Raw genomic sequence first — 23,792 nt, 5'->3', positions numbered from 1 at the left:
TATCGTGTCACATATGGTTGGGGCATCGTTTATTTCAGACAGCATTATTTGAAAATTGAATGAGATATTGATGAAGTTAATTGGTATATAAATGCATATATAATTATATGAATATCTAAATACTTGACTACAATTTGTTGGCATTTGTTGTTAATGTTTATGCTTTAATTTGATTTTTGTTTTTAACCCATTTGATTTCAGATCATCAGTCATACTTGGATCTTGGCATTTATAGATAATATGTGTAATTTTTCTTCCATTAGTGTTAATGCTTTGTTCCTCCTTCCTACCCAATGTAGAAATGTGGCTCAGATTTTACCATTAATCAACACCCTCCTTGGTGCTTCAGTACAGAAAGTATCATAACATTATGTTTAGTTAAACCAATTTACAAAGCAAAATTGTTGCTGACCTAAGAGCTTTCACTATGTAACGCTATAGCATAACATAACATTATGTTTACCCATTTACATATTAATAGTTAATATTTTGTAGAATATTACTTCCCCATTTTACCCAAATCCAGTAATATTGGTGCAAGTGTATAGTTACAATCTAACTTTGAATTGGTGCATTGTTCTTAACATGTAAATATTTGTTCCATTCACACTAAGTTTGACAGCATGTGGTGAGAGGAAGTTTTTTTCTTCAAAATGTGAAATTGTAAATGTCCTTTGGGTTTTTCAATTATTTCGGCAAAAAGCTTGTATATATAAATTAATTTTACAAATTGTTTTTATAACCTTAAAGGGGGGTAACCCTATTGGTTTTGGATATGGATTGTCTTTAAAATTACATAATAATATCAAATATCGCCTCCTTTATGCTGCTTTGTGATAAAACGAGAGCATTTTCAGCGTAAATGTGAATAAATAGCCAACTTTGCAATCCAATACCTTGGTATACGTGAATTGCATTCTGGGCAGGCAATGACGAATGCTGACATGCTGTACAATGCCCGGCCCGTATTGAACGGAAAATGTTTTTTTTTTTTTACCGTTTCAGAAAAAAGGAAACAAAATATATTTCCCCTTGCAATATGTACATTTTAAATTTATATAAAAAGTTTGGGTAAAATGGAGAGGAAAAAAACCTTCCGAGACCGGGTTTTGAACCGGTACCTCTCGGTAAAAAACAAACGCGCTAGTCAATTGAGCTATTTAGCACACCACGCTCACTGTTGCCGCTTTCATAACTATATACGGCGCACCGCCTCCTCAGCAGTTAGTGTGGTTCGCTTTTTCACAGAAAGTGTATGACGCGAAACCAAAGTAGCTGTTGCGGTGACTGATATTTCGCTCATAATTCCTCCCAGAAATCCAAAGTATTTACCATTGTTTACAAACTGGTATACCTGTAAAACCGCTGTGATTCATGATTTCTCCGAAATATATCGACTTGGAGCGTCAAATTTCAGGATAGTAATGAGAAAAATAGTATCTATTATGTGATACCAAAACCTCATCAACAATGAAAAAATCGGGGATGATGCTGTCGATCGGGTTACGGACCTTTAATGTGCAATTTGGAATATTATATAGCTGATTTTGCATAATGGTTACATAATTAAATGGCCATGGCTCGATTTAATTATTTGACATTTTCATCTTGAATGAATGATCCTGACCCACATAACCCATCTGTGAAGTTTCACGCTGGTATTGCAATCCATTTTGATATATGTGAGCTAAAAATGTCAATTTTTAATCCCTATAGAATACTGTGTAAACCTAATATTGGTCAATCAGAATGGGGATGAGGTTGTCACTTTTTTTGTTAATAACATCCAAACTAAACATCTTTTAGCCCCAAAATTTCACAGGATACTTCTAATATTTTTTCTTCCAATACCAAAATTGTGACCACTTCTGGTTAAATCTGATGTTCCTGGGGATGAAGCTATTTGTGACATGGCCATGGCTCTTAATTAATTGATATTAATTATATTTAGCTTCTGTTAAAAGATGGCATAATGAATACAATATGTTTAGGACTTTCTCTCAACCTTTCTAGTTATCAACTGAAGTAAATAAGATATGGAAAACAAGACATGTATTCATTCATTTTCTCTGCTCGATTGCAGTGAACCCACAATCACAATAGGATTTTTACTGTTTTCACAGCAGATTTTTTTTACATTTTTGAAAATCAAATTCTTTGATATAATGCATTACTTGCATTCCTTGTGCATCAAAAGTCAAAATATTTTAATTTCATTTATTTAATTTAGTCTTACTAATTTAATTAAAAATTAGTAAGACTATATTGTTTGAGTCTAGGTGGTTCTGATGAATTTTGCGGAGTTAACTTGCATTAAATGCCCACCAGTTAGATATTTGGACAAATGTTTTCTATGCCTACAGATATGCTGTTGACTTCAGAAACATGTAAATATTCATCATACCTCTTTGTTTTTGTGTCATCAGGCTTAACAGTTGTTGACACCACAATGACATCTGTTGAAGTAAGGGTCCCAATGATCCCAGCTGCAAGCTCTTACATTCTGACTTTACAAGGACCAGATGGAGAAACTCAAATGGTTATGTTTACTTCAGATGACTTGGTCAATGATACGCTATCTCACACATTTGAAAATTTATTACCAGGAGAGATGTATACAGTAGATTTGGAGGTCATTGATGAAGATGGCAATAGGAATGCAGTGACAAGGGAGAGTGTCATTTTACCAGGTATGTTTATTGGAAAGTCACAATTAGGGCATATTTTGCTACAAAATAGAGGAATTTGAATATGTTTGGCACTTTTTGGCACTTTTATAATTTTTGCATTATATTTACTCTATAGCTAGCTATTATGAAACATTACCTCACCCACAATGAACTATCAGATTAATCATAAGGTATAAAATATAAATCGATTATTCTGGTTTAAAAAATTTTGTTTGTGCAAGTTTTTAGTTGTAATCTACCTTTGCATTATTCTTAACATGTAGGCCTAAACATTTGTTCCATTCGCACTAAGTTTGACAGCATGTGGTGAGAGAAACTTTTTTCTTTCAAAATGTGAAATTGTGATGTCCTTTGGGTTTTGCAATTATTTTGGCAAAAAGTATATATAAAATATACAAATTTTTGTTATAATAACTTACAATGATGAGAGAATTATGCTGTGGAACCTTAATGTGCAATTTGGAATATTATGTAGCTTATTTTGCATAATTCTTAAACACTTGAGAACATTCCTGCAATCTCATTGGTACTTTCCCTGTGATATGACACGATATGACACGGGTCGGCGCGTGTCAATGCGATACGCGTGCTCGCTATTTGAACCAATCGGAGGCACATAGCAAAAACGGGACTGATCGATTTTAAGCCCAGGTAGTTCCTTGTAAAATTTAGGATTTAATTTGATTAAAATTACTTATGATATTTCTATTTGAATTGAAGTGTTTAAGAATGAGTATAAAGGTATTGTTTTCAGCCGCTGTTGTGCATCTATCGTCTCATATAACACGGGCGACATCATTATTTTTGGCGTAAAACAACTCGGCTTCGTCTCGTTGTTTTATTTAAAATAATGATGTCGCCCGTGTTATATGAGACGATAGATTCACTCCAGTGGCTAAAACCAATACCTTTATTCTCTAAATGTTACATAATTAAAGGGCCGTGACCTGATTTAATCACTTGACATTTTCATTTTGAATGAATGACCCTGACCCACATAAAACATCGGTGAAGTTTCACTCCTAGAGTATATTTCAACTTTGAATGTGTTGAATGCTCCTATTTGATCAAGATATGACAAAATGTATTAGATTACATTTCAGCGTTGACTCAGGCCAATCTCAGGCTAATCATTGAATATATTTTAGTAGCTTGAACCAGCCACACATAGCCCAATAATTCCACTTTTACGCAAGTCATAAATATTACAGAATGAGATATGAGCAATAGGTGCTATTTACATGAATAGCAGTGAGTATTCAAAAAGTGACAAATTGAGATATGTGTATGTGTGGTTTTCTTCTCTCACTCTCTGTGTCTCTGTATAATGTAGATTTCATCGTTGTACGCTCCTGATTGTTCACATTTATTTACACAATTTTATAGGTGGAGGAACAACAGTTGAACCAGGCACTGGGCAATCAACAGAATCAGTAGGAACAGATTCTACAGGTAAGAAATGGATTGGGGTGTTTGTATGTGATGGCATGTTTGGTGGGTGGGTGGGGGTGTGTGTGTGGGGGTGGGGTCTTCTCTCACTCTCTGTCTCTCTGTATTAGAGTAGATTTCATCTTTTAATTCTCCTAATTGTTCACATTTATTAACACAATTTTACAGGTGAAGCAACAACAGTTAAACCAGGCACTGGGCAATCAACAGAATCAGTGGGAACAGAGTCTACAGGTAAGGAATGGATTGGGGTGTTTGTGTGGGGGTGTATGTGGTTTTCTTCTCTCACTCTTGGTCTCTCCGTATTAGAGTACATATTGCTCCTAATTGTTCATATTTATTTACACAATTTTATAGGTGAAGCAACAACAGTTGAACCAGGCACTGGGCAATCAACAGAATCAGTGGGAACAGAGTCTACAGGTAAGGAATGGTTTGTGTGTGATTGGGGGTGGGGTGGTTTTCTTCCTCCCACTCTCTCACTCTGTATTTCAGCTCTGTATTTCAACAGATTTTACAGATTATAAATGGATTTCTTTGTATGTGTTGGGGTGTGTGCTGGGGCAGGGGGTGAGTGTTGGTGTAGTTTTCTTCTCTCACTCTCTGTCTCTCTAGTACATTTTAGTTTTGAATGCACCTAATTGTTCACATTTATTAACACAATTTTAAAGGTGAAGCAACAACAGTTGAACCAGGCACTGGGCAATCAACAGAATCAGTGGGAACAGATTCTACAGGTAAGAAATGGATTTGTTTGTGTGGGGGTGGGGGTGTTTGTGTATGTGTATGTGGTTTTCATCTCTCACTCTTGGTCTCTGTGTATTAGACTACATTTTAGTTTTGAATGCTCCTAATTGTTCACATTTATTAACACAATATAGGTGAAGCAACAACGGTTGAACCAGGCACTGGGCAATCAACAGAATCAGTGGGAACAGAAGGTAAGGAATGGTTTGGGGTGTTTGTGTGGGGGTGTAAGTGGTTTTCTTCTCTCACTCTTGGTCTCTCTGTATTAGAGTACATGTTAGTTTTGAATGCTCCTGATTGTTCATATTTATTAACACAATTTTACAGGTGGAGAAACAACAGTTGAACCAGGCACTGGGCAATCAACAGAATCAGGAACAGATTCTACAGGTAAGGAATGGATTTGTTTATTGTGTTTGGGGTGTACTGGTGGGAGGGGGGGGGTGAGTGTCGGTGTGGTTTTCTTCTCTAGCTCTCTCTGTCTCTCTGTATCAACAGACTCAGTAGGAAGAGAATGCAAGGAATGGATTGGGGTGTTGGTGTGGGTGTGGTTTTCTTCTGTCACTCTCTGTCTCTCTGTGTTATAGTACATTTCATCTTTGAATGCTCGTAATTGTTCACATTTATTTACATAATTTTACAGGTGAAGCAACAACAGTTGAACCAGGCACTGGGCAATCAACAGAATCAGTAGGAACAGATTCTACAGGTAAGAAAGGCATTTCTTCTGTATTTGTCCTTTTTTATCACTCTCTCTTTCTCTGTTATGTTAATCATCATGTTTCAGGGCTGAATCACATCAGGATTGAGGAAACCAACAGTTGTGGGTACCCAGATGTTATATAAAACAATGATCATTAACATTTGTCAGTTTTACGAGATGATCGGTTGGACAATTGAGGAAGCTTATATAATTGATGTCAGTTTTCTATGCCATTATATTCAAAAGTGATTAATTCTTAAACTATAAAATAATAAATGCAGCATCGCTTGAGCCTGCGTTCATAGTGCGTCATGCATGGCAAGTTTGAGCGTTGGATCATGCAGCCTCGGGAGTATGACATAACACACACTCTCTCTCTCTATCAACTTTTTTACCTCTATTTCTATCTTTTTCTCTTTGTCAAAGCAAGTCATACCAACTTATTCCTTCATAATGTTTTTAGTGCGCTCACCTGGCTCAAATCTAATCGTGGATTTAACAAAATCACATGTCACTGTTTAAAATTGTTCAGGTTTTCATCAACTGATCAATTTTAGCTGTCAGTGTGGCTCAGTTTTGCAACTTACTCTAGCTGCATACTAGGCAAATCTTCCAATATCAATTATCATATCATTTCAATTTGCGCAGATTTATCATTCACTCTGCATATATTCAGTTATTAGTTCAGTATTGTTCAGTTTTGTCACTCATTCTGCACTCTTCATAAATCAGTTTTGCTAGATTTTGTCTCTTACTCTGCACTCTTGCCAAATATTCGGTTATCATCTTAGTGTTGCTTAGGTTTGTCTGCAGTTATCATCTCAGTGTTGCTTAGATTTGTCTCTCACTCTGCACTCTTAGCAAATTTTCAGTTGTCATCTCAGTGTTGCTTAGTTTTGTCTCTCACTCTGCACTCTTAGCAATTCTTCAGTTGCCATCTCAGTGTTGCTTAGTTTTGTCTCTCACTCTGCACTCTTAGCAAATCTTCAGTTGTCATCTCAGTATTGCTTAGTTTTGTCTCTCACTCTGCACTCTTAGCAAATCTTCAGTTGTCATCTCAGTATTGCTTAGTTTTGTCTCTCACTCTGCACTCTTAGCAAATCTTCAGTTGTCATCTCAGTATTGCTTAGTTTTGTCTCTCACTCTGCACTCTTAGCAAAACTTCAGTTGCCATCTCAGTGTTGCTTAGTTTTGTCTCTCTGCACTCTTAGCAAATCTTCAGTTGTCATCTCAGCGTTACTCAGTTTTGTCTCTCACTATGCACTCTTAGCAAATCTTCAGTTGTCATCTCAGCGTTGCTTAGATTTGTCTCTCACTCTGTACTCTTAGCAAATCTTCAGTTGTCATCTCAGTGTTGCTTAGATTTGTCTCTCACTCTGTACTCTTAGCAAAGCTTCAGTTGTCATCCTAGTGTTGCTTAGATTTGTCTCTCACTCTGTTAGCAAATCTTCAGTTGTCATCTGAGTGTTGCTCAGTTCTGAGTTTTACTCTGCACTCTTAGCAATTCTTCAGTTGTCATCTCAGTGTTGCCTAGTTTTGTCTCTCACTCTGCACTCTTAGCAAAGCTTCAGTTCTCATTCCAGGTTGTGATAGTGCCAATGATGAGTTCAACTGTACCAAGTGTGCTGCAGGCTTTTACCAGTGTGCTAATGGTAACTGCATTGCAGAGACCAATCGCTGTGATTATCAAGATGACTGCGGTGACTTAAGTGATGAATTTATGTGCACCTGTGAAGCAGATTTTGAGTTTCAATGTACAGCTGGCAATTGCATTCCTGACAGGTGGCGCTGTGATTTTGTTGATGACTGTGGTGATCTAAGTGATGAAATTGTTGGATGTGTATGTGAAATGGGACTTGATTTCCAATGTACGGCAGGCAACTGTATGCCTTTGGATTATGCATGTGACTATGTATTTGATTGTCAGGATTACAGTGATGAGATTGGTTGTACTTGTAATAATGAGACAGACTTTGAGTGTGCTTCTGGTGGGTGTGTTCCTTATGGGTGGGTCTGTGATGGGGAACCTGACTGTGTGAATGGCAGCGATGAAGATAACTGTTTAGTCCCTACTACAGGTACAATATACACTACAATTGGAGGTATTTTACTTAATCCAGCTTCTCATTTCATTGCAGTAGTTTTCTAGAGATTGATTTTTCTTATTGCATATGCATCATACATGTTTTACATGTACTTCCGTATTGATCACATTTATTTGTTTATGTTAAGTCTACACACATTTTAGTTTCAATCACTGTGTCACCCTGTATTAATTTGAGCAACTTGGTCAGATTTTGTCCTGGGTTTTTTGTTCCTCCTTGTATTCTTGCATTTTGTATTTTGCATTTGCAAAATAAAGATTGATGTAACAACACAATATTAATTAGCCCCTTGGTGTCTGAGACTTTCCAAGCTGAATGTAATTTGCATTATGCAGGTCGACTGATAAATTGAACATAAAGCTATAAATTCAACCCCCGCCATATTTGTATATTCATATTAATTTCAATTGTGTCTTTCAGACATTGTAACAGACTCCATAACTGTAACACCCGGTAAGACAGATTTAAACCTTGTTCTCTTCATATGCATCCCATATTGACTTCATAACTCTACCCAGTAACATTTAACTTGTATATCTATACAAAATGATAGTACATGCCCATCCATCATTGTCAACCTCATTCAGTATTCCAATCTATTTAAATCAATTTTAACAATAGGGTTCATAGAACCATTTAATTTCCTACATCGTCAACATGCTAACATAATAATTATAATCTTCCTCATAGAAACCTTTGAAGATTGCTCTTCCAAGTACTGAATGTTTCCCATAACCACAATGATGTTACTGTCTTTATACATATGTCATTATTAAATTACAATTAAAAAAGTCTGCAGCCTCTGCTGTGGATATTACTCATGGATAGAAAATGGTGATCACTAGATTGTTTTGTCATCCACAGGTGAAACTTCTTTCTTTTGTTTGCATGCTAGTTTATACACTTATGCTGATAACAGGCTAAGTGCTATATACCTAAATCTTTAAGACACTCTTTACCCCAACTATATTTCAAAGTTGGCTGTAGCTGCAAAATATCAAAGATACACTGTTTTGGCTCCTATGTGTGACAATTCACTATGGTGTATATTCCAGTGTAATTATGAATGGACTTTAGGAGTCAATATGCTCTTATTCAATTCTTTAGTATTTTCATTTAAATTTTGCAATATTGCAATATCTGAACTGATAATTTGCAATGCTATATTCGCTGTCGTAGTGCACGTTAGTAACCATTGGTTACTGCTCCAAGCCTGGGCTCATACACCTGTTCCGAATTTTGATATGCCATAGGCTTTGTGTTGTGATCATTTCGATCAGTGGTTCGTGACAAAGAAAGCGTGATCCAGTTGGCCTAGCAACGGTCATATTGTAACGTGCACTACGACAGCGAATTCAAAATGGCATTTTATAAATGAAGACAGTCACATTTATGCACATTTTCCCCAGTACACAACTAAATTAATAATAATGCACCTTATAGGATTGACTGCTGTTGCCCATAACCTGTCATTTTAATTAATCTGTGTTTTTATCATGTGTATGTTGCCTTTTGTATTGTGAACTCTCCCATATTGCTACCTTTTGTTATTTGGTAATGCTCATTGCCAATACTACTATGTCTTACTATGATATCCATGATGGGTATGTGAAGAAGACAAACAAGGGACTACATACGAACCAGAGCCAGCTGTTACAACGGATATCTTGACCTCAACTTTTGGTAAGTATAAAACACACATAAAATTGCAAAGTTGTAATAAAATACACTTGCAGGTGTTACAAGTTGATCAATATTAAAAGGGCATTTCGTGATCCACAGCCTCATCCCCCCACTTTTCTCAAAAAAAGTTGAGATTTTTATACCACTGGATACCTCTGGCTACATAATGTGTATGTACCAAATATTTCTTGCAGATTAATTCGTTTAGCAAAAATATCGCCAAATTTGAATTTCCTTCTGGTATACCAGAATGAAATTACAACAGTGGCCTATATGGAGCAGTGTAAAACACATAATCATGCATAACTCGCAAACGCTATATCGGAATCAACTGAAATTTTGGGAATAAGCTTTTTTTGTGGATATCTACTGAAAAATGTCATAAAAAGACGATGCTAGGATCACAAAATCCTCCTTTAAGTAAAATAGTTTTTTAAAGATGTTCTGTCATTAATATATTGTCTAAACTGAAAGATTCTAAATCTTTTAGTTTTGACAATGCTCAAAACTGACTTCAAACTCTTAAAAGATTGTGTGTGAGTGCCTGTTTGTGTGTCTATTTTCAACTGCAACTATAGACTTTTGTATGAATGTATGTATGGGGTGTGTGGGTATAGGGGAGGGGTGGGGTGGGTGTGTGTGTGTGTGTGTGTGTGTCTAGAGGGGGTATAGGTGTTTGCCGGCAAATGCGGACATGAAATATTCCAAACATGGATGTTAGTGCAACCGAGGACTGTCCTCATTTAGCTGACATGTGCACTTGACTGCAAACAAACAGCCTTAAAATGCATTTGAGAGTGTATCCTCTATTGTTGATATAAAAATCAGTCCCCAGTTGATAGGTTAAAATCCAAATAAGTTGGGTTTAATTTGTATAAAATGAGTCAACATCCCCGGTTAGGCATAGTAAATCGGAAAAACTTTTATAATGATTATAAATGAGATTATAAATGATATGGGTATTATATTGATTATAAATAAGTGACATGGGTATATGGATTAATATTGTTTGATGCATGTTCTGTCCCAAGTTAAAGAGAAAAAGAGAAAGAAAAATGGTTATTGTACACTTGATGAAGAGACATTGTTATTATTTACATTTCAGCTCCAGTTGATTTCACTCTTGGAGATGTGACATCTTCCACAATCAGTGTGACAGTGATGGGAAGTGCAGATGCTGTATCCTATCAATTAGTTTTAACTGACCCAGATGGTGGAGAAACAGTAGTTGATATTACACCAGCAGAATTTATGGATGGACAATTTACTTATATGTTTGACAATCTTCAACCTGAAACAAATTATGAAATTGGCGTTAGATATACAAATGCTGATGGAGACACTATTGATGCAGAACCATTGATGGCAACAACTCCAGGTAATGCAAATTCTTTATGCTTGTGTGTATATGGAAGGGGATGGTGGGTGTGTGTGTTTCTGGGTTCTCTTTTCATGCATATAAATTCATGTATATTTGCACTCGGACAAAGTGATTCCATTCAAAGTCCAAAGCCAATTGTGTCAGCACATATATATATATATATTAGTGTTAAAAGTTATCCAGCATTGTAACTTAAATATTAGTTTCACACCTCACAGCGATCGTCCGACAACTGCGCTGTTGTTGTTTTGATTTGTGAATTACGGAACCGAAAAATACGTAAAGTAGGCTTACGCGGATATGCCTACACATGAACATGTACACATTAAAGCACTGCACGTTTTGACATTATGGCAGCACTAATCTAAATCAAGTTTCAATTATTATCAAACAATCATCTGAATGTGATAAACTAAAATTAATATTCTTTATTGATTTGAGCAGCTTGCAGAGCCGAGATTTATGTATGCGACAAATCCAAATGCTTGCCTAGTGAATTGAGATGTGTTAGGAATGCTGATTGTGGGGAAAATCCAGCTGGAAGATGTGGTATGTATTTTTAGTTAAATGCAAAGTAGCAGAAGTATCCAGAAAAGCCCACACCTGCAATATCTCATACTGTCTGCTACTTTGTTTTACTGATTGAGAAAACAACAGCTTTACAATTGGTCATCACCCCAACTGTAATCCCAATCAGTGGCGTAGTGTGATTCATCCTAGGGGAGGCGGGCTCATGCCATGGGGGAGAAGGGGGGCACTGGGCCTGATTAGGCAACTTCTGTAGATTAAATTCAGACTTCCGCTCTCCCCATGGTTCATTTAGAATTGGGTAAATGAATCATGAAAGTACTCCGTCCTTCGGAGGGGACATTGAGCCGTTGGTCCCATGTGCAGAGAGCCATACCTGTATATGTATATCGCAGCCAGTTTCGAAAAGAGAAGGGTGTTAACCCCTGACTGTTCCCAACTGTCCCGGTGTTCAAATGGACCCCAATGGAAATAAGCTTCAATAGAGGCTTTCTTGAGTTATCCAGGGTTGTCAAAACCTGAACAAATCAAATAAAAAAAGAACTAGACTTAGCTGTGGTCTAACCCACGAACACATCCGTGTTGTGACCCCTAATGACTTTTGACTCCAAAATATATGAAAACGCCCATAGACATTGGCTAATGTCAATGCATGGGTGCACGTGGAACCACTTTGCTATTTTACTTGTGACAGAAGGGGCACTTTGAAGGTTTTTCGTCTCAGACCGGAAGTGACCCCTTAATGACATTTGACCCCAAATAAAAAATACCACATATGAATTTGGTAACCATAATTCATGTGTGAACATACCGTTACTGTCCTATGTTTTCTTAGCTAATAAAAATTTTTGACGGAATTTGGTTTTATACCGGAAGTGACTTCTTAATGACCTTTGACCTCAAATCTGTGTATGATTCATAGACACTGGGTAATAACAATGCATGTGTGAAAGTGGCGTCACCGTCCTATGTAATTTGTGGGAGAAGTAGCATTTTGAAGGTATTTCGTTTTATACTGGAAGTGACCCCTTAATGACCTTTGACCTCAAACAAAAAAATACCACATATACATTAGGTTAACATAATTCATATGTGCACATACCATCACTCTCGTATGTTTTTCTTAGCTAACAAAATTTTTTGAAGGAATTTGTTTTTTTTATTGGAAGTGACCCCTTAATGACCTTTGACCTCAAATCTGTGTATGATTTATAGACACTGGGTAATAACAATGTGCAAGTAGCGTTACTGTCCTGCGAAATTTGTGGGAGAAGTAGCATTTTGAGTTGAAATCACGTTTTTGACCTCTGTGACCCCTACATGACCTTTGACCCCACGAGTTACATGTGACATGTAGGGGCATGGTCAGTGATAGTTGTGACAAAGTTAGGTAAAAATCGGTGTAAGCATGTCAGTGCTAGAGCAAATGAAATGGTCGACAGAAGAAAGAAAGAACCTGTAAGAAAAAATGTCACGGCTGTGTAACTCTTTGCACATAATACATTATGTCATGACAAAGGAAATATAAATAAACTCATTCACTGTGTTTTACTACTTTGAAGTTATTATCAATACTTTTAAAACATATGAAACATAAGTGTCCTGTCAGGCTGTCAATATCTTTTGGTGATTTCTTTTGTAGCATGCGGGGCATTTGGATTTAAGTGTAAAATTGGACCCCCTAGATGCAGACATGTGAGGGGTTTATGTGATGGATCGCCCGATTGTCCAGATGGCAGTGATGAGGAAAGTAGTTTATGTAAGTAATTTATATTTTGATTTTGAGATATTTACATGTCCTTGTAAAGACCAATGTTAGCTTTGTATGTGGTAAAATATTATACAGAATTCAGCATATTTGACAAAGGCAAACCTTGACATATTGACTTAGGTGGATAAACATATATGTATCTTTTATCTAAGTATGTTAAAACATACTTTGATATCATGTTATTCTAGTTAAAATGCGGTTACCATCATTTCAGACAGTAGTATCATATCAAAATTGAATAAGGAATTATTGACAAGACTAATTTCTTTACATATAAATGCATATATAAAATTATCTTAATATTTGTCTCCACTACAATTTATTGATATTCAAATGTTTTAAATTTGATTTGTTTTTTTAACCCATTTGATTTCAGATCATCAGCCACGGATCTTGGCATTTAGCATTTATAGATCATTTGTTTGTTTTTCCTTCCATTAATGTTAATACATTGTTCCCCCTTCCTACCCAATCCCATCAATGTCAGGTGAAAGAAATGTGGATCAGGTGTTACCATTAATCAACACCCTCCTTGGTGCTTAAGTACAGAAAGTATCATAACTATGTGTTCTCTTTATCACCCATTTACACATTAATAATTATGGTTTCCAGACCATTACCTCCTCATTTCACCCAAATCCAGTCATGTTGGTACAATGGTAAAGTAAATTTCCTAACTGTTCAGAGTTATGTGCATTTAGCACATACGAGCATTAATGTAGAAGTGATAAAATGATCATGCTGATTGGCTAATCATATGACAACAAGATGGTTGACCCATATAGAGTGCATTGAAGGGGTGGAAACTTTGCCACTTCTGTGTACTCGATGATCACCATCCCATACCTGGACCTCTGAGAAGGGGCAGAGACTTTGCCTCTTCTGTGTACTCAATGATCACCATCCCATACCTGGAACTATGAGAAAGGACAGAGACTTTGCCTCTTCTGTGTACTCAATGATCAGCATCCCATACCTGGAACTCTAAGAAGGGGCAGAGACTTTGCCTCTTCTGTTTACTCAATGATCACCATCCCATACCTGGAACTCTGAGAAGGGGCATAGACTTTGCCTCTTCTGTGAACTCAATGATCACCATCCCATACCTGCAACTCAGAACAATTAGGAAATTTTCTCTAGTTGCACTCTAACTTTGAATTGGTGCCTTGCTGATAACACACAAATATTGTACCATTTACACCATGCTCATGCCATGTGGTAAATTTAATTAAATTTCCACATTTGTGAAAGTTTTTTTCTTCTTCAAAATGTGACATGGTGAATGACCCTTTTTGTTTGTAATCATTTTGGTAAAATCTTGTATTGTAAGTTTGTGCAACTAAGTACTAATATTTTTTTCTGATTATAGTAAATGGTATACTTTTGTTTTATCATAATAACATAATAATTATTAAAAGAAAGTACCCAAAATTCCAAAATTTGAAAATACTTAATAAAGTTATATTTTAGAACAAAGCCCATTGCATACAAGAAAATCAAATTTACCAGCAGCAAGTCATATGTTGAGATAATGCATCACAAACAGTATTTCATGTTCACCAAAAGTTAAAATATTTAAATTTTATAGATTGAATTTAGGCATTGTATAATATTTCAATGTTTGTTTTTAATTTAGGTACACCTTTATTACCAAGTACCGCAAAACCAGCAAGTACTACAGAATCATTACCAGGTATTAAACTGTATTTAGTTTCCATATTTGTTCCATTAACCACCCATGCCCCTATAAGCACCCACCCAGTGACATTACTACACATGATCCTCCATCATTATGTGCAGGATCCATCTACAAATGTACCAAACACAAAAACACATAAAATCCATATTTTTGCATTTTTTTTAAGTTTCCAATTATGAATTTATGTAGACATGTGCCCATCCAAAATGAACTTTTTAGTGTCATGGATGATTAATGGAACAAATATGGTACAAGCATTACAAATGTGACTCATTTTTGAAGCTTTATTTGATGTTGTGTAGTTCAAATAACATGTGCACACATGGAAGCTTTCTTTGCTTTCTGTGGCTGTACCGGGGTTCAATTCCCTGTGGTGCCACATGTGAGTTTGGTTGCCGTTCCATGCTTGTCCTCGCAGGTTTTTCTCTGGGTGCTCCGGTTTTCCACCTGCATCTAAAATTGGACCTCTTCCCATATCCCTGTCTCGTCATTATTATGTTTTGATGGATCCAAGTGTGTGAAAATATTAGATCCAACACACAATAATGATAAAATTGGATGCTTTACGCCCAATACTTATTGGTCTCGATATGAGTTGTAAAATGTTGGACTCGACTATGTCTCGTCCAATATTTTTAAACTCATAGCTCGACCAATAAATATGGGCTCAACCGATCCAATTTTATATCATATCCGGATGCATCCCTTAAATTTAGTAGCCTCTGAGCACTATCGGGCTTAGCCTGGCTTCGGCCGAATGTTATAAATAAATATAAATATTTAAAAAAAAATCATCTGTAATAAGTTAGGGAGTTGCTATACATACAGTTCCCACATAGCCTTAGTGCAAGTCTAAAGTATTACAGAAAGAGATAAGAGCAGCGTGGTAAATAAGGCAGGCCCGGGGGCCCATAGCCCGTGAAAATCAACGCGGGCCCGACGAAAATGTGCCATGAGGGCCTGACTGGCCCATGAAAAAAATAAGTAAATAAATAAATAAATTTAAGCTTACTGAAAAACGGGACTGAAAATACAAAAAATCTTCCAAGACATCATCCATTATACTACACTAATTCATTTTAAATGCTGATTTTTTTCAAATAATATGTTTATTTTCCACTCTCAAGTTTGTGAGGGCCCCTAAAGATTCGAGAACAAGGGCCCAAATGGCCCATGGTCATTTTTGCTTATTTACCACACTGGATAAGAGCAATAGGTGTTATTTACATGAAAAGCAGTAATATTAAAAAAAAAAACAAATTGAGCTATTCACTATTGCCTGTACCATTTGAAAAGCATACCTGCCAACTACTCCGATTTTTGCAGAGTTACTCCGATTTCCCGAGTTTTTTTTTTTTTTTAATTTTAATTTTTTTCCAAAGGTTTTGGCGACTTTGAAGAACCACTGGACATATTCTGAAGTGCTAGGATCATTCACAGTTAATTGGAAAAAAATTGACAAAAATTACAAAAAAATTTTAGTTTGTTATCCTTAATATGCAAACCACTAACTAATGTTTACCTCTGGGCAATCAACAGAATCAGTGGGAACAGATTCTACAGGTAAGGAACGGATTGTGTGTGATTGGGGTGGGGTGGTTTTCTTCTCTCACTCTCTCACTCTGTATTTCAGCTTTGAATGCTCCTAATTGTTCACATTTATTGACACAATTTTACAGGTGAAGAAACAACAGTTGAACCAGGCACAGTGCAATCAACAGAATCAGTGGGAACAGAGTCTACAGGTAAAAAATGTATTTGTTTGTGTGTGTGTGTGGGGGGGTGCTTTTCTTTGTTCACTCTTTCTCTGTATTAGATTATATTTCAGCTTTGAATGCTCCTAATTGTTCCCATTTATTAACACAATTTTACAGGTGAAGAAACAACAGTTGAACCAGGCACGGGGCAATCAACAGAATCAGTGGGAACAGATGCTACAGGTAAGGAATGAATTTCTTTGTGTGTGGGGTGCTTTTCTTCTCTCACTATATTCTGTATTAAAGTATATTTCATCTTTGAATGCTCCTAATTGTTCCCATTTATTAACACAATTTTACAGGTGAAGAAACAACAGTTGAACCAGGCACTGGCCAATCAACAGAATCAGTGGGAACAGAGTCTACAGGTAAGAAATATATATGTGTGTGTGTGTGTGGGGGGGGGCTTTTCTTCTTTCACTCCCCGGGTTTCACTCTTTCTCTGTATTAGATTATATTTCAGCTTTGAATGCTCCTAATTGTTCCCATTTATTAACACAATTTTACAGGTGAAGCAACAACAGTTGAACCAGGCACGGGGCAATCAACAGAATCAGTGGGAACAGATGCTACAGGTAAGGAATGAATTTCTTTGTGTGTGGGGTGCTTTTCTTCTCTCACTATATTCTGTATTAAAGTATATTTCATCTTTGAATGCTCCTAATTGTTCACATTTATTTACACAATTTTACAGGTGAAGAAACAACAGTTGAACCAGGCACTGGTCAATCAACAGAATCAGTGGGAACAGATGCTACAGGTAAAGAATGAATTTCTTGGTGTGTGGGGTGCTTTTCTTATCTTCTCTCACTCTAGAGTACATTTCATTGAATGCTCCTAATTGTTCACATTTATTTACACAATATTTCAGGTGAAGAAACAACAGTTGAACCAGGCACTGGGCAATCAACAGAATCAGTGGGAACAACAGATTCTACAGGTAAGAAAGGTATTGCTTTATTAGAGCATACTCTTTGGAAGGTTTGGAAGGTGATCTTGGAAGATCATGATGATTAAAGTCAGAAGCAGGGAAGAAGAAACAAGGAAGCAGAAAACTACCAAGATCACTTGAACTGATGAAAAAAGAGAGTGAATAGAGATAAAGCAAGAGGTAATATCCAAAGGTTGTATGTGAAGAAATATGTAAGACAGTCAGGAAAAGAATGAAAGATGAAATCCCATGTTACAAGTAAAAGATTGGACAAACTGCAGGAAATGTGCATCTGGGAGTAATAACTCTCATTGTGGAGGTTGTGAGCATGAGTCTCCAATCTAGTAGGGGGAAGAAGATTGTTTGTATGCTCCAAGTTGGCAAGCCCTTCATCAAACATGTGACAATGATTCTAAAGGTGATCCATTATCTTTGTGTGTTCTCGTGGAATGCATCTCTGTATTTCTAATGATAATGACTAAAGATATTTAGCCATTCCCTATCATGTGGTTATTTTTCAACTAGTCTTAAGCAGACAGTGGTCTCTCTGCTTCTGATGAAGGCAAAATTAAATCCAAAAGAGTTTAAAATAATATATCAAGTACTGGATAAACTAATCAGGGGCATAGCCGTCAGCCAGTTCCAGGCTTTCCTCTGTGAAAATAATCTCATTGACACCATGCAGTCAGCCTATCATCAACATCATGGCACAGAAGCTGCATTGGTCTGAGTACATAACAACATTGGGTATATGCACTTGGCCAAGGTAAGGAGGCATTCCTGATAGTGCTAAACTTCTCTTTCTTGTCTTCATTTGACGCTGTTGACACCAGCTTCTTCCACATGTTACAACAAGACGTGGCATCAAAGGCACCTCATTGACTTCTTCTTCTTCCTTATAAGTGCCTCCCTCATATGTATGAGTATTATCGCACTGCGTACAGACAAGCTTTACTTATTTTTACTCTGGAACCTAGAGTAGATGAGTGTATTTTGAAGTACAGTCAACAGTACCGGGATGATCCCCTGCTCTTTTTGAATAGCCTGTGACGTTCTTTAACATGCACACTACATTAATGTGAGAAAATATGCATGTACACGGGACCGACAGCTTAAAGTGCCCTCCGAAGCACTAAGCAAGTAGAGTGAAGTGCCTTGCTCAAGGACACAAAGAGCCGGACCTGGGATTCGAACCCTTGACCCTTGGATTCACAGTCCTATGCCTTAACCGCTAGGCCACGCTTGGCTAAAATCTATCTCAAGTATAGAATGCAGCCTGCAGCAGTCAATGATCTCATCATCTCAATGATGTCACTTGCATGGCCCTTTATGGTTCAGCCTTAAGAATGCTCTTCTCCAAGATATCACTTCTCAAGTTCTCATGACATATCAACAGTGTTTGACATAGACGATACTCAACTTAATAATAATGAAGTATGCTGTTCAGCTGTAGGCCATTGAGAAAAAGCTGTGTTTAACAATGCTATGATCAAGCTTCTATATATTTCATTTAGATTCACCACTGTCAACATTTCATCACTCTCTGTAGTCATAGGTGACTGCATATAATCTGGTGCCATATTCGACTGTAAATCAACATAAAAATTGGACAAATATGTCATTTCATCGACAGTGAACTGCAGACAAATTACTCTCTTTCACCTTTCAGCGGACTCTTGCAACACCCTAGGAATCACTAAAAATGGTACAAACACCTTGCAAATGGATATGTGATGAAACAAATGTTCCAGACATCTAATATTATCAAACAGTAGTGATATGTAGGGCACATTGCCCCATTAAATAATGACAATATATGAGCAAAGCTTTGTACAGAATGCATAATGGAGGCATAATGTGAATGAGAGCGACACATGATTGGACCAAATATCGCCAGCTTGGTGAGATTTTCACCAGCTTGCAGTGGGCTGAAAAAAGCTGTATTAAATAGATAGAATGTTTTATCCATGTGGAGGCTTACACCTACTCTTCAAGAACAAGATGGACAGTCACTGCTGATTATGCTATTTTACTTTTTCATACAAGATTTTCCTTTTCAAAATATGATGAATTCACACCTTTGTACTTTTTCAGTCAATTGTGCTGAAGATGAATATGCATGTGCTGATGAGGCCTTTGGATGTATTGCTGAAAGATATCGCTGTGATTATGTATATGACTGTGGTGACTACAGTGATGAACATGGCTGCGTCTGTGATCCAAATGAAGCATTTAATTGCACTGCTGGAACTTGTATCAATGCTGAATGGACATGTGATGGTGTTGGAGATTGTTTTGATGATAGTGATGAAGTCAACTGTACTGAATGTGCTGAAGGAGCTTATCTATGTGCCAATGGTGACTGTACTTCTGAAGACTATCGCTGTGATTATAGAATTGACTGTAAAGACAATAGTGATGAAGTTGATGGATGTGTATGTGACCCAGTTACTGACTTCAATTGTACTACTGGTGGATGCATATTGGCTACTTGGGTGTGTGATGGTGTATTAGATTGCTTTGATGGTAGTGATGAGGCTGCAGGTTTATGCTACACAACTGAAACACCTGTAACTGAAGATATTATCACTGATTTAGTCACAACTGAATCGGGAGTAATAGGTGTGTTGACTGAAATTACAACTACATCTGAGCCACAAAACATGTGTTTAGTCCATGTCACATTGATTTCACAAAGTGGCAATGGGATTTGTAAATATCATTTGAAAATCTATAATCAGTTATTTTATGAAAAACGGCAAAACTGATAAAATTGTATCGTAATCTGTTATTGTGGCAAAGGAACAAGACTAAAATAGATTGATTGCCCCACAACAATGTATCATGTGGATCTTATATTATGGCATAAATGGTTTGTCTTATTTGACCAGGCAGTTGGAAGCCAAAGGAAAATATACAATGACCTGTTGTATGGTATATTGTAGTTTTGTGTCATGTTATTTTCAAATTATATGATTACTTGAGCTTGTTTGCATATTATTTGTATTCACAAACCTTGTTCATAGGGACTGCCTTAGCTACAAACGTGTAAATCTATTTTGATGATTTTGATGAATCCAAATTCTGTTCATGTTAATGTTACTTTAAATATTTAGTGTGTTAGATTCATCTGAATTTTTGTATTTTTATTCAATATCAGGTCTTGGAGAGCTTACCCTTGATGATGTGGCGCCATCATCAATAAATGTTACTATAGCAGAGACACCAGATGCATCAGCCTATCAACTAGTTATAAGAGACCAAAATGGAACAGAAATGGTTGTTGATATAGGTCCAGAAGATTTTGTGAATGGCAGCTTGTCATACATGTTTGAAAATCTTAAACCCGAGACAGATTATGAAATAAACCTCCGTGTGACTAATGCAGATGGAACAGTCACTGATGGTGGCACACTTAATGTGATGACTCCAGGTAATTTGAAAAAGTGATTTAAAGGTTTAATCTTTGCCTCATTTATATCGATACAGGTTATGGAAATTTGATAGCTGCAACTACACACTCTTATGGTTGTTTATATATCCTTGTTCCAAGATGCTTGTTTTTCATTATATTCACCCTATTAACCCAACAAATATTTTCTTTATAGATGAAGGCAACTTATTAATTTGGAAACCACATGTAAAATTAAAATGGGATCAGTTTATGCTAGTATACCCATCAACATTCCCAATATGAGTTTATGAGTTCTGATTGAGAGAAAAGAATAGTTTTGGGGTGCAAACCAATCAGGAGTGCCAGTTGAAATCAACAGTGATTTTAATTGAGTTTACTGGCAGTCACATTGATATTACTTTTTGTATTTAAAAAAATTAAATCATTCAATTATGATTTAATTAGCCTGATTTGTTTAATTCAACAATTTATGTAGGGTTATGTTTTTACGACGATTGATCTTACATTTTTGTTCCAGTTGATTGTGCTGCAAATGAGTTCACATGTGCTGATGGTTTAAGCTGCATTCCTGAACACTTTCTCTGTGATTATGTGGATGATTGTGTAGACTTCAGTGATGAGCTTGACTGTGAATGTAACCCAATGACTGACTTCCAATGTCTGAGCGGTGGTTGTGTCAATTCTACTTGGCGATGTGATGGTGAAGAGGATTGTTATGATGGCAGTGATGAACGGAACTGTACTGAATGTGCTGAAGGAGGGTATCTTTGTGGTAATGGCAACTGCATTCCAGAGGAGTTCCGCTGTGACTATTTTGATGACTGTGAAGACAACAGTGATGAAGTTGATGGTTGTGTCTGTGATCCAAGTATTGAATTCAATTGTACTACTGGTGGATGCATAAATATTACTTGGGTTTGTGATGGTGCAGCAGATTGCTTTGATGGTAGTGATGAAGAAGCAAATTTATGTGGATACACAACTGAAGCACCAACAACTGAAGACATGTTCACTAAACTATCAACAACAGAAGAAGTTTTTACTGGAGATTATGGAACTAAAACAATCACAACTGAAATGTTTACTGAAGAGTTTGGAACCGATATATCTACAACTGAGGAGGGTGGAGGGACAGATGTGTTTACTGACATTGCAACTACTTCAGCACCACGTAAGGCATTTTCAATTCATGTTGCATTTGTTTTTCTGACAGTGGAATTTATGAGGATCTATTGATTCCCTAGAATGTTTTAGTAGAAGTACAATTATCATGGACCTGAAAATGTATGCTTAAAAAGCAGGAAAGTGCTTGAATATCAATACTAGAGAAGAGATCATTAGTGAGGTAATTGTTTGGTTTTAATGTTAAGTTATCTCTATTTTTAATATCAGGTCTTGGAGAGCTTACCCTTGATGATGTGGCACCATCATCAATAAATGTTACTATAGCAGAGACACCAGATGCATCAGCCTATCAACTAGTTATAAGAGACCAAAATGGAACAGAAATGGTTGTTGATATAGCTCCAGAAGATTTTGTGAATGGCAGCTTGTCATACATGTTTGAAAATCTTAAACCCGAGACAGATTATGAAATAAACCTCCGTGTGACTAATGCAGATGGAACAGTCACTGATGGTGGCACACTTAATGTGATGACTCCAGGTAATTTGAGACAATGATTTAAAGGTTTAATCTTTGCCTCATTTATATCGATACAGGTTATGGAAATTTGATAGCTGCAACTACACACTCTTATGGGTGTTTAAATAATCTTGTTCCAAGATGGTTGTTTTTACATTATATTCACCCTATTAACCCAACAAATATTTTCTTTTTAGAGGAAGGCAACTTAATTTGGAAACCACATGTAAAATTAAAATGGGATCAGTTTATGCTAGTTTAGCCACAAACATTCACAATATGAGTTTGTGAGTTCTGATTGAGAGAAAAGAATAGTTATGGGGTGCAGACCAATCTGGAAATGCCAGTTGAAATCAACTGTAAATTATTCACGGTGATTTTAATTGAGTTTACTGGCATTCACATTGATATTACTGTTTGTATTTAAAAAAATTAAATCATTCAATTATGATTTAATTAGCCTGATTTGGTTAATTCAACAATTTATGTAGGCTTATGTTTTTACGACGATTGATCTTACATTTTTGTTCCAGTTGATTGTGCTGCAAATGAGTTCACATGTGCTGATGGTTTAAGCTGCATTCCTGAACACTTTCTCTGTGATTATGTGGATGATTGTGTAGACTTCAGTGATGAGCTTGACTGTGAATGTAACCCAATGACTGACTTCCAATGTGTGACCGGTGGTTGTGTCAATTCTACTTGGCGATGTGATGTTGAAGAAGATTGTTATGATGGCAGTGATGAACGGAACTGTACTGAATGTGCTGAAGGAGGGTATCTTTGTGGTAATGGCAACTGCATTCCTGAAGGGTTCCGCTGTGATTATTTTGATGACTGTGAAGACAACAGTGATGAAGTTGATGGTTGTGTCTGTGATCCAAGTATTGAATTCAATTGTACTACTGGTGGATGCATAAATATTACTTGGGTTTGTGATGGTGCAGCAGATTGCTTTGATGGTAGTGATGAAGAAGCGAATTTATGTGGATACACAACTGAAGCACCAACAACTGAAGACATGTTCACTAAACTATCAACAACTGAAGACTTTTTTACTGGAGATTATGGAACTAAAACAGTTACAACTGAAATGTTTACTGAAGAGTTTGGAACCGATATATCCACAACTGAGGAGGGTGGAGAGACAGGTGTGTTTACTGACATTGCAACTACTTCAGCACCAGGTAGGACATTTAAACTCATGTTGCATTTGTTTTTCTGACAGTGGATTTAATGATGATCTGTTGACTCTCTGGAATGTCTTTAGTAGAAGTACAATTATTATG

General features: G+C 36.6%; 1 protein-coding gene across 1 annotated transcript in view; it reads left to right on the top strand.

Moving 5' to 3' along the window:
* LOC140147190 (uncharacterized) overlaps positions 1-23,792 on the top strand; it is a 114,581-nt gene that overhangs the window by 1,337 nt on the left and 89,452 nt on the right. Inside the window, exons 3-22 of the mRNA XM_072168970.1 lie at positions 2,427-2,690; positions 4,077-4,142; positions 4,308-4,373; positions 4,497-4,562; positions 4,811-4,876; positions 5,021-5,080; positions 5,214-5,276; positions 5,530-5,595; positions 8,115-8,147; positions 14,694-14,750; positions 16,436-16,501; positions 16,631-16,696; positions 16,816-16,881; positions 17,023-17,088; positions 17,208-17,273; positions 17,385-17,453; positions 20,605-20,877; positions 21,377-22,030; positions 22,252-22,524; positions 23,037-23,690. Coding sequence (XP_072025071.1) covers positions 2,427-2,690; positions 4,077-4,142; positions 4,308-4,373; positions 4,497-4,562; positions 4,811-4,876; positions 5,021-5,080; positions 5,214-5,276; positions 5,530-5,595; positions 8,115-8,147; positions 14,694-14,750; positions 16,436-16,501; positions 16,631-16,696; positions 16,816-16,881; positions 17,023-17,088; positions 17,208-17,273; positions 17,385-17,453; positions 20,605-20,877; positions 21,377-22,030; positions 22,252-22,524; positions 23,037-23,690 — 3,060 coding nt within the window. The remainder of the gene's footprint in view (positions 1-2,426; positions 2,691-4,076; positions 4,143-4,307; positions 4,374-4,496; positions 4,563-4,810; positions 4,877-5,020; positions 5,081-5,213; positions 5,277-5,529; positions 5,596-8,114; positions 8,148-14,693; positions 14,751-16,435; positions 16,502-16,630; positions 16,697-16,815; positions 16,882-17,022; positions 17,089-17,207; positions 17,274-17,384; positions 17,454-20,604; positions 20,878-21,376; positions 22,031-22,251; positions 22,525-23,036; positions 23,691-23,792) is intronic.

Source organism: Amphiura filiformis, chromosome 3, assembly GCF_039555335.1.
Source record: "Amphiura filiformis chromosome 3, Afil_fr2py, whole genome shotgun sequence".
NCBI lineage: Eukaryota > Metazoa > Echinodermata > Ophiuroidea > Amphilepidida > Amphiuridae > Amphiura > Amphiura filiformis.
Note: the sequence above shows the minus strand (reverse complement) of the source record. Positions and strands in the feature narration are given on the sequence as shown.